The sequence below is a fragment of the Papaver somniferum genome, chromosome 3 (assembly GCF_003573695.1).
Source record: "Papaver somniferum cultivar HN1 chromosome 3, ASM357369v1, whole genome shotgun sequence".
Classification (NCBI taxonomy): Eukaryota; Viridiplantae; Streptophyta; class Magnoliopsida; order Ranunculales; family Papaveraceae; genus Papaver; species Papaver somniferum.
The window spans coordinates 20,091,524-20,109,402 of NC_039360.1; the positions used below are offsets into that span (position 1 = coordinate 20,091,524).

General features: G+C 37.6%; 3 protein-coding genes across 3 annotated transcripts; 2 read left to right on the plus strand and 1 right to left on the minus strand.

Annotated features, from left to right (window-relative positions):
• Positions 1-937: 937 nt before the first annotated feature.
• LOC113355459 (probable histone acetyltransferase HAC-like 1) lies at positions 938-4,560 on the minus strand. Its single transcript, XM_026598318.1, has one exon. It carries the CDS (start codon positions 4,334-4,336, stop codon positions 1,040-1,042), a length of 3,297 nt encoding a protein of 1,098 aa, XP_026454103.1. The 5' UTR covers positions 4,337-4,560; the 3' UTR covers positions 938-1,039.
• A 290-nt stretch (positions 4,561-4,850) lies between these two features.
• On the plus strand, positions 4,851-13,981 carry LOC113355460 (E3 ubiquitin-protein ligase BRE1-like 1). Its single transcript, XM_026598319.1, has 19 exons — positions 4,851-5,201; positions 5,553-5,714; positions 5,849-5,930; positions 6,708-6,935; positions 7,039-7,200; positions 7,914-8,107; positions 8,200-8,283; positions 8,403-8,522; positions 8,628-8,814; positions 8,921-9,081; positions 9,161-9,232; positions 9,765-9,841; positions 10,540-10,734; positions 11,459-11,531; positions 11,610-11,696; positions 12,591-12,728; positions 12,825-13,027; positions 13,131-13,296; positions 13,684-13,981. The coding sequence occupies exons 1-19, from the start codon at positions 5,079-5,081 to the stop codon at positions 13,813-13,815; spliced, it is 2,646 nt and encodes an 881-aa protein (XP_026454104.1). The 5' UTR covers positions 4,851-5,078; the 3' UTR covers positions 13,816-13,981.
• Positions 13,982-14,407: 426 nt separating this feature from the next.
• Positions 14,408-17,687, plus strand: LOC113355461 (inositol 2-dehydrogenase/D-chiro-inositol 3-dehydrogenase-like). Its single transcript, XM_026598320.1, has 7 exons — positions 14,408-14,684; positions 14,765-14,935; positions 15,030-15,194; positions 15,284-15,448; positions 15,680-15,814; positions 17,008-17,105; positions 17,313-17,687. The coding sequence occupies exons 1-7, from the start codon at positions 14,481-14,483 to the stop codon at positions 17,545-17,547; spliced, it is 1,173 nt and encodes a 390-aa protein (XP_026454105.1). The 5' UTR covers positions 14,408-14,480; the 3' UTR covers positions 17,548-17,687.
• The last annotated feature ends 192 nt before the right edge of the window (positions 17,688-17,879 follow it).

Here is a 17,879-nt window from a genome sequence, read left to right on the forward strand (position 1 = left end):
ATTAGGAAATATGCTATATTTGAACTGTGTTATTAGGAATTGAATTCCGTGAAAATCAAGTCTTGTGTCTCGAGGACCAAGTCTTATTATTGTATATTTACCTTGAGTATTATTGAGAAATCTAAGACAGATTGAGAATTTGACAGAAGTGTTCTACTGGAGAGATATTTTGAAGTGTTATATCTGGTGTCTATCATTTTTTATGTCATTTTTTCCCCGTTTTCCTTACATCCATGCGAAAAAAGTCAAACATCCCTGATCCGTTCTACATGAATAACAAAACAAGGATTTTGCATATTGTTTATTAGCAAGCAGCACTCTACAACATTCATATTGCCCCTAGACACCTCCATACTCTTTTAAGTTTGGTTCTTTCTCCGTAATCTTAAGCTTGATGCAGTTGTTACTAAACAAGGTATCAACTATGTTAAACAAATGTGCAAATAAAATTAAATTTTGTACATTTCCGAGTCTATAAAGTGGCTTCATTCCGAGCGCATAAGATAAAAAAACCTAAAGCTCGAGCTCTTGTACATCTTGAGACAAGTAATTTCAGTGGAAGTGAAGCAAATTAAGAGAGGAGGCCCTTGATGACCTTGTTGACAGCATCAAGGGAGCCCTCTGTCACGGTTTTCCTACATGCAGGAATTGCGTACACTCCAGCCTCGGTACACACTACAGATATCAGCTCCTAAAATTGTACATGCATAACTAACTTGATCCACATTAAGCAAAGTTTTCTTGGACTAGGAGACACAAACAGTCTATTTTGCTACCAATAAGGTGCACTGACAATTTATGTACTCTACTAGATTCGGAACCTAAATGGATGATTCACTTCAACTCAAAATACCAAAATATTAGGTAAAGAAATTAACAACTGCAGACAAGGTAATAGTGCTGCAATTGGAAGCAAAATTAAGAGACAAAGGTGTGATGAATCAAGAAAAGAAGCTGGATACACTGCAAGGCCGATTACATAACTTTAGGAGATAAAAAAGATACAAGTCAGTACATTGATGAGGGCCATGAGGAATGTCTACAACTTCATATGGTTGAAAAGGCGACTTTTGCTACCCTTACCCTTCCCTTGAGGGCGGATCTCTTGTTGTATGATCTGTGGATTGACCCCATTTGGGCATGTCCTCTTCTGTATATAGGCACTTGGATTGTGTAGATAGTAGAGTATCATCATGGAGGAATGCTTTGCTCTTTGAAGATTATCGAACTGATAATGGTGTTGCATGCAGAAATCTAGGAAATTATACCTACCATCAAAAATACGCCCCTCAATAACTTTATCTTCATCCTGATCAGTATCCTCCTCAGCCATATGCTGTGTTTCCAAGTCCACAACGATAAAATTTTCCTTCTTCTTTCGTATTTCTTTACCAAGATCTTGCATCAGTTGATCGCCCATGGGAGAATCTCCAGAAGTATCAGTGCATTCAACAGCTTCAAAGGAAGGTTTTTGCTTCCTTGCCTTCCTTATTGGTGTTGGTTTATCTTTTACGCGTTTCTTGAGCAAATCCTCGGCAATAAGTGGCCAATAGTCACCATCAAAGTATGGCAAACGAGCTGCGGTTACCTTTTGTTCCCCATGAGGTGCAAAGAAATAATCATATAAGTTAGAAACACTCGCCACAATGTTTTCCTTCGCTGCTTTCCTAAGCATTTCTCCGTACCAGTCTCGCAGAGTTCCAAGCTTTGGGTTCTTCTGTATTTCCGGATGACAATTGAATATGTAATTATCTGCTTTTGATGGGGGGCAAGACCATATATAGCACCTAGAGAACCCCCTTTTCCTGCAATAATCTAGATATCCCACCAGTATTTGTTGATACACTAATGTACGAAGAGATTCTCCAGTGGCAGTTATGACACCATCAGGTCTGAAGTATTTGACAGAATCCAAATATGAGATATATATACTGCGCTGATTAGGATGAGCACATTTGGAACCATATTCCTGGACATACATTCCAAACAGACAGACATCCACTCCATCAATCTTCTGAAACAACAAAATGAACTTTGATCTGTATGGGAGTTCTTTCGGGTAATTCTCTTCTTTGAAGACATCGAGAAACTCTTGCTTCACTAGTAATTTCTTTTCAACAGACAAAACAACTCTTACGACGAGATCTTCTGCTCCCAGGACCTCATCAGAATTTTTTCCCACGCTCTCCGCTCTAGCATCTCGTTCTTTCTTCAAACATGAAAATAGCCTGTCTTCTATGAAATCACTAAGCTCTGTTGTTGGTAAATCAGTTGCACCAGGAATGAAACTCTGATCCAAGGGTACACGTCCATTTCTAATCTCTTTAATAGAACATTTTGGGCAAATGTATTCAGCTTTGTCACCAATGTTCATTTCATTATTGAACAAAGCACATGTATGGTGTTGCCAACCGTTGCATCTATCACACTGTACAAACGTTTCTTGATACCGTTGATCAGTATCCAGACTTAGTTTATCCTGATTAATATGAAGCCCAGAGACACTGAGTTTTTCACCTTCACTTCTCTTAGAACATTTATTACAGACTCGGCACTCCATCCCAAATTTTGTTGCACTGTGATATGTGTCCATCTTTTTGAAAACTTTGCCACACAAGAAGCAGCCTGGCGCGAAAAAGAGTTTCTCAACCGCACACAACTGGCATGCATCGTCATTCTTCCACTCTCCCATTGCTAGTTTCTCATCTATCTTTGGCTTAGTCTCACCAATCCACTCCCTGATTCTTGCAAGGTGCACTTCCAATTGATGTGGAGTAAATGTTTCAGTCAACGAAGCTCCCCTTATCTTTGATTGATCTGATCCTAAACTTTTATCAACGTCAGATATCTCAGCCTGGCCAATGGGGGTCTCGATGTGTCTATCAGGCTCCTTAATTACATATTTAGGACATAGATCTTTGGACCAGAATTCCTCTCCTGCAAAATGATCTTTTTGAGAATGCAATGATTTTTCTTCTTCTGCCTTTCCTTTGTAGAGTATGTTGCACAGTATAGGCTCTTGTTTATTGCTATGTACAGGCTCCCTTGATAATGCAGAATCAAAAAGTTTATTCATATCCACTTTTGTAATGGAAGGTGCATAAGACATCCATTGCTGGTGCTTCTGTAAACTTCCCTGGGGTGAATCATGTAGAGGAAATGGTTTCCATTCTGGTGTGACTACATACCCAGAAAACGTATCTATACGACGTGGATGCAATGCGTGATCAGTTCTATTTATCGACAAAGGAAGGTTATCAATCTTCCGTCTTTTAAAGGAAAACTCTGGTGCTGGCGAGATACCTCCATCAGTAGTTTGGCAAGTGGCTTTCCTTGGCATTGCAGAAGTACCAGCATCAAATGTAAAAGGAGCATCAGCCTTCCAAGCATTATGCTGCGCAGTAACTTGGTGCGCCTCGAAATTATTCTGCACAATCCTATTATGCTCAAGCTCTTGGTGCTGACACCAAAATAATCCAAAGCCATTCATGGAAGATTTTGCCAACCCATCAACATAGTTCCTGCAGCTTACAGCATCACCACCATTACAATTAAACTTTGACAGCGTCGGACTTTGAATGTTGTGTTGATAGTTCTGAAACTGAGGATTAACAAATTCATCACAATTCTGAGAGCTGTTAGTATACATTCTCACTGAGCCTTCAAGCCTATCATCAACTAGGAGACCAGACATATTATTTGTAGGAGACACAACAACTTCTTGAACTGGGAATCGCTGCTGATCAAGAAGATAATTTTGCTGCGAGCACCAGTAATTCTGGAGCGGCGTCATCTTCGTCTGATTACTGATGATCTCCATGCTTCTTCTTCTTTTCTCCCCCTGAATTACTTGATTACTAGACACTCCAGGGTTTCTGCTGCTAATTTGAGATTTTTGAGATTTTAAACTGCTGACAGCATCTATAATCCGATGCTTTAACGTTGCACCATTTACATACTCCGCCTTAGTTGAAGCTTCCCTGAACAGCTTAGTTTCCACCTGGTTGCACAAATTTCGAAACATTGCCCGAGTAAAATTAGATTTATTTCTCATACGGCTTAACAAAAATTGTACAATCTGGCTTCGTATATATACGCGCATATTACAGATTCCAAGATCCTCCTCACGCCATCTGCTTTGATTAGTATTGGGAGAATTCAATCCAATCAGCTGTGGCATCCCACCCCAATTCCTCATTCCCTGGTGGGGAGGAGGAGGAGGATCATTCCCAAACACCGTCCTGCTGCTGTTATCCCAATCTTTTTTCTCTTCGGAATTCGCTGAATTAGGTTTTCCAATACCTAGCATATATACCTCCATTAATGGAGAATCCATTATCAAGACGATCCCGATCGAGAAGAAGACAATAACGGTTTAACGAGAAGAATCAATTGAACACGATCAAGAAGAAGATGATGATGATCAATCGAAAAAACCTAGTTATTTTTGTTTACGTCATGAAACCCTAGAAAAAAGAACTCAATTTGTAGGATATTCAATTTGAGGGTATTCTATTTGCTCTCTGTTTTTGTGGTTTTTTGAATTTGAGGGTTTCTAAATACGACTCGGTTCAGGACTTTCCCGCAATTCGTTCTAGTAACTTCTTCGTCTCAATTACAGTATTTTTTTACCTTAGGACGACGGACCCTTTTAATTACTCATGGATCGGTTATGACTCACTGGATAGTCTGAACCAGAACCGTTTTGAGCTGAACTCAAAAAGGTCAAATAAAATGCGGGCCGTGCCTTTTTTTTATTTCTTTTTGTGTGTGTGAATCCCGGGTCGTGCTATTTGTGTAGTTTTTAATTTCTGGGGAATCGTGAAATAATAATAAAGAAATTTAATATCTGGAGAGAGTCCCAAATGGAGAGAGAATGATCAGAGCGTGTCTTCTTCTTCTCATTCTTTTTCTTCCTGAAACTAGGGTTCTGATTGATTCCCAAATCTCTGATACTCATCACACGAATTTCTCTTAATTTTTCGATTCTCAGAAACCGTTCAGATAGATGCATACTGGAAATTTGGAATTTATTTGAGTTTTGGTAACCTAATGGTCTAGGGTTTTTAAATTGTTCGATGGGGAGCACTGGTGAAGCTGATAGGAAGCGACGCCACTTCAGCTCTTTATCCCCAACCGCTGTGGCTAAGAGTAATTCATCATCTGTTTCATCTGTGGTTCCTTGTTCTCTAGAGAAAAAGGTAAATAATCAATTACTACTACTGTTTGTTGTTTCAGAAAGAATATTAGGTTATTTTTATGTGATTTTAATTGAAATATACCTAAAATATGCTGTTAAATTTGTATTGAAATTTATCATAATTACACCAATTTCATAAGATTTTTTAGTTAAACTTGTAGTTATGAGTGTGTGGGTAAATGTTTTCCTGGACTATGTTTTTTTTGTAAAGTATGTGTGTATTAGTATAGGTTTACTGGTATGTATTGATGCTAAGCATACAGTGATGGCAAAATCGATCTGTTAGTGATTTATATGTTCTGGATTCGAGGTTATTATGTAATCTTATTTTTAATTTTGTTTTGTGATGTAGATTGACACTGGCGTACTAGAATACAGGAATAAGAAGCTTTTTAGGGAGTTGGAAACGCAGAAAGTTGAATATCATGTTCGTCTGGGTAAATACTCTCAGCGCAAAGATAGACAACAAGCGTATGATGACACTTTAGTTGTTGTTGATGGTTCGTGGAAACAGGTGCTTATTTCTTTTAAAGCATTTTTGTTAAGCTCTACTTCATTAATTTTTGAGAAATAGAAAGTGATACTCTCTGAGAGTATAAAACATTTTGATCGATTTTTGATAGCCGTCTTTTCTGTTTTTTGCAACAGTTGGTTAATGACTTGGAATCACATTCCATTCACACAAGAGGATATTTGAGCAATGGACAGGACTCAAAACAATCCTCCACAGGTGAGGAATCTTACAACTTTCATTTGCATGCATTTTTTCTGTCAAATTTTGGTACTTACCTTCATTGCCCATTATATTACCGCTTCAAAAAACTATAAATATTGCTCTTGTTGAACATTTGTCATGCTGAAAGAAAGATCCTACTTTCTGAATTTGGAAGTCACTCAGCTTCTCACTTCTTGTTCTCCTCAATGATCAGGCAATGGTGCATGTGAATTATGTGTTACTGCTGACATCTCGAATCTTCCTGCATAGTATCTAATCCCCCTATAATAAAAACTCATGGATGCATCATGCATATAATCAAATACACAGTTTCAAGCATTGAAACCAAGAAATCTTAAAACTGTCTATAATCATGGAAATTTTCTGTGAAATGCTGTTCAAAATTTCAGGCTGTCAACTTCTTTGGACTTTGCCTTCAGTTCACATAATCCTTCAATCTAAGAAGCAAATTTTCTTAGCCCATTACCTTATAAACATCTACATGTTCTGCATAAGTGTTACTTGATCAAAAACTGAATCGAAAAATAAAAATTACTACTACCATAATTATTATATGTTTGACACCCAATATAATTATATGTGGAATAATCACATTATAATTGCATTGGTAGTTGTAGTTGTCCTTGTGCCTAACTCAGTGTTGATTTATTACAATTCAGCCGGTAGCGACAGCTACATGTACAGTTACATTTGTAATTACCAGTTCTTTATCATAGCTCGCTACTGTCAGATCCTGATTTGGGGTAATGTTGCTTTCGCTTCGTTTTGCAGCGGGGGCAACTTCTTCCCCAGATAATACATTTCTATGCAGGCTCCTAGAAACCGGTGCAACTGACAGCTGCTCTGCAAATAGCTCCCCTGCTGAAAATGTAGTCGATAATTGTGCTTCCAGTTTAGCAACAAGATGCATCATAGAAAATATAGTTGCTACCATTGACGACTTACGGAAAGTGAAGGACAGAGTTTCCTCTGCACTTTTGGAGAAACTCCCGAAAGACGGTAATACTTAATGTCAATACGGTAGTAGCTATTATATCTCATATCTGTCTAGTGCACATGTCTAATTTCTTACTTACGCATTCCCCTGTTATGGTTTCTTTAGATCCTGATACTCGAAAGACTTCAACTGACTTAGTAATGGAGGTCAATAACATAAGAGCAGCTTTTGAAAACCATCATTTAAAGCATAAATCAGTATCACATGAAGTTCAAAACCACCGAGACACTGACGCAAGGAATAAAGCGGAATTGAGACGCTTGTCTGGTAATGATTTTGCCATCCCGCCTTCTTCACTACCTTATACTTATGATTCTCTTGTACTTCTATTTCTAGAATTTTCCATCTCGTAGTCTATGTATGTCTTTTACTTGATACCAAATAGATGTCCACATGTGAAAATCATGGTTTACTGTTGTGATAGCAAGAGTCTGGATGGGTTTAGTTATATTTATGCACACTTGTATAAACGAAATGGCAAAATAAACTAATCTTATATGCACATGTATAGAAGAAAAGACGATATTTTGTTCACACACTTATATTTGCCACTGCTGCTGCCTAGAAGTAATCCGTGACAGTCTGATTAAGGTTTACTAGTATGTTATGCCTAATCCTGGCCCTTGAGTTCTTCTTAGAGCTGATTGCCAACCAGGTTGCCCGAGTATCCTTGTATGAGTGTACTCATCCTTTATGTGCTTTTGAAGAACTTATTGGTGTAAGTTGATTTCAATTCTTCTACTGCATATTTAACGATCTCTGTTGCCAGCTTCTTTGTGTAAAATTTTCTTATTTACTCCCATCAAATTGTTTATTTTGTTTGCTCTTTGTAATAGTAGATATGGTTAGAATACTCAAATATCTAAGCCACTGTGTTTGCTTTCTCCAAGTCACACCTTTTAATGACTCTGTTGTGGTTGAAGAGCAGTTTGAAATGGTTATGTTAGTGATGCCGCTTCTTTGGTTATATTATTTTGAAGGGGATCTGGAGAGTACTATCAGCGAGCTGGAAGAAAGCAACTCCCAGTTGGCAACTCTGAAAGCACAAAAAGATGCTTCCCGAGGCTTACCTATTCCTGTCTTAAATTTCAGTAATAAACATGTTTCTGTGGAGAAGACAAGGGACAAGCAAAAAGATATACAGGACATGGAGTGTACGCTAAAGGAGTTAATGGTATTTTTCAATCTCCCTCTTCAAAGCTTATGATACGCTATAATTTTGAATGTAAGCTGACTATTAGATGTTTTGATTGAGGTACTGCACAGGAGTTGGCTTCATCTCGGCTACTAGAAGTCCAGAATCTTCATGAAGGAAGGATAAAAATTCTGAAGAAATTATCTGGATTGCAGGTTAAAATTCTCTATAAATTTTGTGGTTTGTACTATTTCTGTTTACATGCAATAAAAGTTGATTATTTATACTGTTCTACTTGCGCTCGTCGGTTTAAGTTTCTAGTGCCGATTGACAGAGCACTATGAAGGATTTGAAGTACATCAACTCATCCAAAGCCTACCTCCTGCTAAGTGATCAGCTTGAGAAATCAAGAGACGAAGTGATCCGATGTCGTGCCATGTGGGAGAAACTGCAGGTGTGTCATTTTGATTTGATTTTGCTGATTATTTTGTTCCTTTCCTTTCTTTGCTTCCTTCATTTTGTGATCTAATTTGTTACTTTGAACTCTCAATTTTTGTAGGTGGAGAAGGACAACTTTGTTTGGCGCGAAGCAGATTTAACTGTGACAGCAGATGTGGCCGATGTTTCTCGAAGAGCTGCTTCAGTTGCCGACTCTTGGATGCATGATCTTGAAAAGGAGTTGCATAAACAGTTCGATCAAAGAAAACTGTTCGAGATTAAATTAGAAGAGGCTTCAGGAGAACCAGGTGAGATTTGCAGGTGTTTATGTCTGATGCTTATCAGTAGATGTGTACTAATATGTTTATCTTGGGTGTTAGTTCTTAGATTGACAGTTGTGGACTTCTCTTCCAGGTAGGAAAGAAATAATATCAGAGTTTAAAGCATTAGTATCTTCATTTCCAAAGAAAATGGGCATTATGCAAGGTCAACTGAGTGAATATAAAGAGGCTGCTTTAGAGGTTCATTCATTGAGAGCTGAAGCTCAGTCGCTGTCTAGCATTCTTGACAGGAAAGTAAGTACTATTGGTATGCACACAATATTGACTTGTCGATGTGCATGTGAAGGTGCTAATACATGTGTACCTTGCACAGGTAAATGAGATAAATACGCTGTCTGCAAGATGTGCTGATCAGACGGCTGAAATACTTGCACTGAAATCCGCGGTAATAGTTCTTTCTGTGATCTGTTCTTTTTATTCTAGTGTCTACGATAACTGATAGTTGATTTACTCAAAATTCATTTGTTTTAATCTATGAATCAGCATTGGCTAAACTGTATCTAGTTGTATGGTTGGCTTACTGGGTTACTGTCTTTCCGTTCAGTCATGAAGAACAGTTGTTCTAGGAGAAGGACATGTGAACTAAGAACTGGAATATACAATCCCCTTCCTAGTGAGTATCTTATATATAGCAAGATGACGAACACTGATTTAAGCATCTAGACCAACTCTTGAATGGACGCCTCTAACCTAAATAATTTGGACCCAAGGATAATGAAAACACAATACAGACATGAATATCTGAGCCAAGTTCAACAAGACACTAGGTCACGTTTAGCTCAATCCTTTCTTGGCGTTGTAAGGTTGTGCTTGTAATGGCTAGCTTTGTAAGGGTTGCTCCACGGGAAAGAAATAGCGCTTATGTCAGCCAGTTTCTAGTGGTCCTGGTGACTAATACTCTATCCTGTTTGCTGCAGGTTCATGATCTGAAGGATAGTGTTCAAGAGTTGAAGCTATTTCTAGAAATGTATAGACGTGAATCAACTGACTCAAGGTAAGATTAGTTACATGATTTTCTGGTAAACTCATTTTGATTTTTCTTTTCCTGCATTTCTTGTTGTTTTCTGTGTGTACTTTTCTTCTCTTTTCTTTCGTTCCTCCCTTCAGCTGATTGAGAAATATTCCTTATAGAACTTTTTATCAATAACTATATTTATTTCATGATGGGTCAGAGCCAAGGCTGGTTTAATTCGTCTGTTTCGCAAGAAGAGTTAAGATGATTTTAGCCTTCTGTCAAGATGTATAATTAGTGTTAGACCTGTCTTCGCTTTACTTTTCGAAATTGGTCTCTCCTTATATCCAGACTTATAGACTTCTTGGGGTTCTGCTCATCTCAGCGGCATAGGTTGTTGCACTTTATACTTGTAAAAGCTTTCATAGTAGCTAAAGATTACATACATTAACCTTGCAGTACTTGCATATAATTGTTAGTACAGTTTAAGCTTGAGTTTCAACTCTCTTATGCTTTGCGTGAGATGATGACTGGAAAATTTTATTGGCAGAATTTCCTTATTTGCCTTTATATTCAGTATAAAAGTTCAGTTGTTTTCATGTTACAAAGTTTTGGTGGAACGTTTCTTCTTCTTTTATACCTTTAGTTTTGCGGATGTTTTAGGTCTTATAGAAAAGAGCATGGAATGGGTTCAGAATGGTGATATGTTTGTTTGAGCATGATATTTTCTGGTTGTGCAGGGATGTCGTTGAGGCTAGAGATTTAGAATACCAGGCATGGGCACTAGTTCAAAGTCTGAAATCTTCTCTTGATGAACATAGCTTGGAGTTGCGTGTTAAGGAAGCAAACAAAGCTGAAGCTGTATCACAACAACGGCTAGCTACAGCAGAAGCTAAAATAGCTGTCCTCAGGCAAAAGTTCGAAGTTTCCAGAAGGTTGGTTTTTTCTTCTTCTTTTTTCCTCATAATATCGGTGTGATACTTGCCAAAAAAATCCTACTGTACCTTGTGAAATAGCTGCAGATGTGGAACCAATGGAGTCAGAGAGATTATTGTTCCATAAAGTAGAGAAACACATACTAGTTTGCCGGAGGATTAACAATGGAATTGATAAAATTAAAAAACAATTGACTATCGTGAATAGGGTAGGATATCAATGGACCAAATAACCTCTTGAAGAGCCGGTTGTACAAGCTAAATTTTAATCGATAAATTAATAACTTTGCTAAAATAATAAATTTCTTTGGCCCCAATGCTATTAATGTATCGAAGTTTTACCGTATGCATTCTTGATAAGTTCTGAATGTGATGAGTTGAGAAAATTGTGTCGTTAAATGTGATATCATATGTAGATGATTTCTTCTCATTTTGTTAAATGTTAGGTAGTCGCGTTGCATATCTCTGAAATTACAATCTTGGGAAAATCTTGGTTTTTTCAATAATCAGGGATATCTATTGACACAAATTGTCTATCGAGGAGTTAATTCTTTTAATTCAAAGTTCTGAGCATATGATTAATCATGTTGTATTCTTCCCAAAGATTCAAGTTCTATTAAATTTTGGCACTTATGTATAACTATAAGTGGGATAATTTTGTTTTGATAAAATTTCTCTTTTATGGACAATAAATACCACATTGCTAATTTTCCCCTTGAATCAGGGATGCATCCAACCTTTCTGAAGTTCTGAAATCCAAGCATGAAGAAGGAGAGGCCTACTTATCGGAAATTGAGGTGTGTTTGCTGTGTATAAGATATATTTAAGTTAAAAAAACAAGACTATTTACTGAGTCCGACTTACTGTACTTGCAGACGATTGGGCAGGCATACGAGGATATGCAGACTCAAAACCAGCAGCTATTGCACGAAATTACTGAGAGAGATGATTATAACATTAAGGTGCTTACTTTTACCCTGCACTTGTTTTTATATTTTCACGTGTCTTTCGTGTTTATAATTTATAATACTATGGATAGTTTGAGTTTTAGGGCATGTCAAGTGCCACCTTGGTTGTACCTAATACTTAGCCTAGCTAGTTTAACTTATTATTTGTGCCTAGCCAATGGATCAATCTATTGAAGGTGGTTCTTGATCTTGGAACTTGGACCTGAAATCAAACTTCGTATGGATCCTACGTTCGTGTATGATTAGTAATTTACTTGAGCATAATTTAATTGGCTTTTGGGTTGGTGCCTTTTCTTCAAATTTTGCCATCAGCCCAGGTCTGGTTCACATAAATAATTTAAGTATCCAACTGCTGTAGACATATAATAGTGGCTGTTTGCAAAACAGTTCGATGAACAATTTTTTTCTTCGTAAAACTAATATAATACACGTACACTAACAGCAAGAAAGGCTTTAGTTACTGAAGGGAAAAACCTTGAATACTTCAATGCGTATTTTCTTGGCCATTAATTGGTTTGCACAAGTCACTCCCCTTTTTATCATCCAAGCTATATCTAAGTCACCGTAGCGTCACTGAACCATTTTTCCTAGATGGTTGTTGAATCATGTCTACCTAGTATCAGCATGTTCAGAATCCCTAAGTCTAGTTCCTGTAGAGATGAGAAAATAAGACTGGTGAAGGCCGATTAAAAACAAGGAAAATTAGTGAACTCTATAAAACCTGAACAGCATATACCATCACAAAATTTAATGTGCGTGCAAAAGTGGCCATTCCTGGTGTTGCGGGCTTGCAGTAACTTGCATATGTATTGTTATTTTTTCATTTTTCTGTGCTTTTATTTCTGAAAGGATGATGTAGTTAGTTGATTACACATTTCTGGTGTCCAGCTTGTTTTGGAAGGTGTCAAGGGAAGACAATTGCAGGATACCTTGTGCTTGGAAAAACAAAACAAGGAAAAAGAGTTGCAGCAAGCCAATGCATCTCTGAGCTATTATGAACTAAAAGGAGCACGTCTAACTGATCAGGTACATTGACATCACTGGTGCACAGGATTTCCCGTATGAATATGTTCCCTCCTTGTGATTTTATGACTAATCCATTGATGCTTACTTGCTCCGCAGTTGAAAATGTGCTCAGAGCAGATTCAGAAAATTGGAGAAGATACGTGCCAGACCTCCTCCACTTTGGAAAAAACGCAAAAAAGACTGTTAGATGTCAGAAGAGAGTCACAACGTCTGAGGGAGTCGCTCTCAAAATCACACTCCAAGGTCGAAAAAGTTCGAATGACTGTTGCGGAGCTGCAAATCGAGCTAGCCAATGAAAGGTTTGCCAACTTATAAGTTAATAAATAATTCTATAAACGGTAATCTTCCCGTATACTAATAAACTAGCAGCTGATCTGACTTCAAGTCCTTTGATATTTTCAGATTCTCCAAGAAGAGGGTCGAGGAAGAGTTTGATTCCGTGACAAGGAAGGCTGATCGTCTTGATGCACATGCTCAGGGGTCTTATATCTTAGAAAAGCTTCAAAAAGAAGCGAAAGAGTACCGGGACATTCTCAAGTGTGGTATCTGCCATGAAAGGCCAAAAGAGGTAAAAATATTTATACACATCTTTATAAAATATGTTTATCATGTTATTTGGCAGGTCAACAAATGTTGCTCTAATCCATAGTAGTTTAGCGGCTTCAGCCTATAATCAGTGGTTGAGAAGAGTCATGACTTGGCACGTTCATTTCCTCACATTCTTTGCTGGTAGTCTGTAGACAATCCATAGTTAATTCCAATTATCCTTTCTAAATTGGTTTGTTATGATCATCTTATTATTTGAATCAGCACTTTCTCGACACCGATGATGAACTGAACTGTGATATTCATATGGTGGGGTCAAGCATCTTCCTGGATGCTTTTATTTTCTTTTTTACTACTTCCAACTTATCAATGGATGCTGTTACTCATGTTTCCGTTTGGGCTATTGCAGGTTGTCATTACTAAATGCTACCATCTCTTCTGCGGCACTTGTGTCCAGAAAATTCTTGAAACTCGGCACCGCAGGTGTACGACCTGTGCCGCTAGTTTTGGGCCTAATGATGTGAAGCCTGTTTACATATAAATCTGTTGTAGAAAAAAGAAAAGAAAAAAGTGATTTGTGTGTCTGGCTCAAACTTCGGCTAGGTTCCGTGTAGTTAGTTGTGGTTGATATGTTTCAGAAATTTTGTAAAATGAAATAAAACAATAGTTAATCATAGTGTGAGGCCGGCATTCTTTTTTTGGTGCTATATCTTGGCTTTGTGTTCTGATACGGTCTTTTTTGTTCTTGTTCTTTTGGGAATGTGAACTCTTTGTACCGAGAGCGCACATGCCTGCCTTCAGTTAAGACAAAAATGATTTGGCTCCTGAAGTGAATGCCAAGCAGGCTCATTTAACATTAGTAGCCCATTTTGCTAATGTAGGGATGAATTCCAAAGAAAACCCCCAGATTAATATAGTCATAATCTTAACCTATCTTTTAGGGTCGATACATAATCTATTTGTACAAGTCCAGACACATAGTGTCAATGAATGTGGACGGTTTCTTGTACTGGATGCATTTCCCCTGGGGAAGGTGTACCTCCGAACTGTTTCTCGTTATAGTAATTTCTACTTCGTGGATATATTTTATGAAGAACAACAAAACTGAAACAGTTTGACAGTGAGGGACCAGTCTTTGCCCACTTTCTCTCTCTGTATGTATAAAAACAATGAAACTGAAAATGAAGATAGGAGAGGGAGAATCCAATGATGATGGCAAAGAACTCAGCAGGAGTTGTGAAGTACGGAATTGTAGGAGTAGGAATGATGGGAAGAGAACATCTCATAAATCTTGGTCATCTCCAACAACAACAAGAAGCCATATCTGTCGTCTGTATTGCTGATCCTCACATCCCTAGTCAACAACTTGCCTTGCAAATAGCAAATTGTGAATTCAACTGGTCTCCGCAGGTATATATAATCAATCCATTTTTTAAGTTCAGAAAATTGGTTGTCTAATCATCTTAGCTATATCATTTTGATCTTGGTAGGTTTTTTGGGGACACAAAGAATTACTAGACAGTGGACTTTGTGATGTTGTGATTGTTTCTACACCAAACATGACTCATTTTCAAATTCTTATGGATATTATTGAACATCCTAAACCACATCACATACTTGTTGAGAAGCCATTATGTACTAATGTTGCTGATTGCAAAAGGGTTAGTTACTTCATTTATCTTTCTGGTGGGATTCAGAAATTTGATTAAAATTATGTGTGAATATATGAAACAAAGGCCTAATTCGTGAAAAAAGGTGATCGAGGCGGCTAAAAAGAGGCCAGATGTGTTGGTTCAAGTTGGATTGGAGTACAGGTATATGCCTCCGGTAGCGAAGTTGATAGACGTAGTGCGAAGTGGAAAGATTGGACAAGTAAAAATGGTGTCTATTCGAGAACATCGGTTTCCGTTTCTGGTTAAGGTATAATAACATTGCTACTTGCTCTTGTTTATGTTTCTATGTTTTCAAAGAATTTGCAAAGTGTTGAAATAATCTTATTCTTGTAACAGGTGAACGACTGGAACCGATTCAACGAAAATACAGGAGGAACTCTGGTAGAGAAGTGCTGTCACTTTTTTGATCTGATGACGTTGTTTGTTGGTGCAATGCCAGTACGTGTCATGGCTTCTGGAGCTATAGATGTTAATCACAAAGATGAAATTTATGACGGAAAGGTATACTACTAGTATCTAGTTTAGAATATGATTTACAGTGATCCAGTAACAAAATCTAGGACATTGACACTTCCAGTTATGGTAGAATGAAGGCCACATGTGACTAATGACCCAAAAATGGATAGTGATTCGTGATTAAGTAATTTAGAGTTTCTTCTTGTTAAATCATACGACTTTTCTTTGTTTTATTCATATGGTTATTGAGTCTCACTTTATTGTTTCACAACACAGGTCCCCGACATTATAGATAATGCTTATGTCATTGTTGAATTCGACAATGGTTCTCGAGGCATGCTAGACCTTTGCATGTTTGCTGAAGGGAGTAAGAATGAGCAAGAGATATCTGTTGTTGGTGACATTGGTAAGGTAAGTCACTTGGTTCTTATTCTTGGTCAGTCGTTTCCTAGGAATGTTCCTGAATTGTGTTGCACTAGTCCAGTTTCAACATCCCATTTTGTGTTTGAGTTGTAGCTGTGAGTACTGCGAAACACCACCTTGTGTTACAGTGATGGTTCTTCATTTTCTTCTTATGAGATTCCATACCATGTGTATATTGGAGGCATTTGAGCAACTAATAAAGACAACACATAGAACCTTCTCGTTCAGTGCTTTACTGCTTTTTATGATATTATTTTATTTATAGACAAGAATCGATATTTGTGATTGCTCTTAGTAGCTAAGAATTTGAAGGATCAAAATGTTTAAAACTATTAAGATTGTGCAGAACTAGTCAATGAACTTCCATTTGGATCACTAAGCATGCAAATATTTTGAAAATAGAACAACATTTATATCACAGTAAAAGGCAACCTTGTACTCCAAAATAAAACATTGGATGCGACAACTCAGAAGTCTTTTCTATGGTGAGGTTAACAATTTGTAATCCGATATGGGTTTTCTACAGTTTGATTTATAGACCTCTGGAAATCTGAAAGCGGTTTAGTGATCAAATTGAAAACAGATTTATTCAGTAGGAAAGGCATGCTTGTTTCCTGTTCTGTGGAACAGAAATTTCAACATTGTCCTTCACATTTTGTTCTAGACTTCTTTTTATGGCAACCATTCTGCGAACCAATATTTCTTTTAACAAAATGTTCAGCTTAAGAACCGTGCATTATGGTATTTAAATTGAAGTGGTTGATGTCATTGATCTATCAAATTTACCAAACTGTCATGAGAACTCTTTTTTGTGCCAATTGCTGTTGAACTTACTTGCCCACTTGCCCTATGTTACTATTTCACCTCTGCTGGTGGCGTCGTTCGACTTTCACCTAGCTTGATAGCAGCATGTTCAAATGCTTTATGTTTGATGAGTACTTTCACAAGCAAGGGCAAGTATTCTCCCAGTCCTTGCTATACTAGACTTACAGATGGCAAATTATCTTTCTATGCTTTCACAATAATCTGAATCCTCCTATTTGCCACTCTGTTAACATGGGAAAAAAAATGAGATGCTGTAGACTGTCATATTCCCATTCTCGATCACATGTATGGTAGTCTTAATTTTCACTGTACGCATATGTATGAAATTGGTAACTCATTAGAAAAGGTAACAACAGGGTGAAGCCTTTGTTCCAGAGAGTACAGTTCGTGTGGGTACACGAACGAAGGGAAGAGAGGGAGTAGAAACTATGAAAGCCGAGGATAAGCGGATAAAGTAAGTTTATGCCATTATCTATTGAAATTCTGATATTTATGGGAAGAAATGCCAGCCAAAATAACTAGGCATTGGCCTCTAATAAGTCTTCGCCATACTATCTGATTTTTAAGACATGTCTTTAAGTGTGAAAAACATTTTGTTAGATAGCTTCAAATTCCAAGACTTTTATATTGGAGATTCTCTTATGTTGCTTTTTCTTATCAGATATGACGGACTCCATCATGGATCAAGCTATTTGGAACACCTTAACTTGTTATCTGCTGTGAGGTCATCTATCATTCGTCAGCACCCGCAAGAAGGCGGTGATGCTGTCAAACGAGACTGTGCCACGGTAGTGGGGTTGCAAGATGGGTTGCTCTCTGTTGCCATTGGTGTTGCAGCACAGCTCTCAATACAGAAAGGACGGTTTATTACCCTTGAAGAAGTATTGAATATCTGAGTTTAAAACCAAGGGGTGTGTATCCCCTTAGTGATTATGTTCCCCAGTTGAATACTTGTATTGTAATATAGAGATGAACATGATTTGCCGGTAACGTCATACTCCGCAGAAATATAAGGTTCGCTTCAGAGCATTCAAGGCAACTTTTAATGCTCATTTTGTTAAAATTTGAACTTTTCCCTTCACCTGAAACGCCGAGCACGGTTTTGCAAACCGTTCACAATTTTACTATTCTCTCAGAATCATGTGGTTCGGCTTATAGCTGACTGACATCCATGGGAGAAGAGAAGAGACATTTTATTATGTGCATCTGTCAATTGAGATTACAGTCA

Bases quoted from the DNA above. Each gene is read 5' to 3' on its own strand.
- LOC113355460 (XM_026598319.1), top strand. From the start codon at position 5,079: ATGGGGAGCACTGGTGAAGCTGATAGGAAGCGACGCCACTTCAGCTCT. The intron at 5,715-5,848 runs GTGCTTATTTCT...TTTTTGCAACAG, and splicing joins TTGATGGTTCGTGGAAACAG to TTGGTTAATGACTTGGAATC. The intron at 13,028-13,130 runs GTTTGCCAACTT...TGATATTTTCAG, and splicing joins ATCGAGCTAGCCAATGAAAG to ATTCTCCAAGAAGAGGGTCG.
- LOC113355459 (XM_026598318.1), bottom strand. From the start codon at position 4,336: ATGGATTCTCCATTAATGGAGGTATATATGCTAGGTATTGGAAAACCT.
- LOC113355461 (XM_026598320.1), top strand. From the start codon at position 14,481: ATGATGATGGCAAAGAACTCAGCAGGAGTTGTGAAGTACGGAATTGTA. The intron at 14,685-14,764 runs GTATATATAATC...TGATCTTGGTAG, and splicing joins AATTCAACTGGTCTCCGCAG to GTTTTTTGGGGACACAAAGA. The intron at 15,815-17,007 runs GTAAGTCACTTG...AGGTAACAACAG, and splicing joins TTGTTGGTGACATTGGTAAG to GGTGAAGCCTTTGTTCCAGA.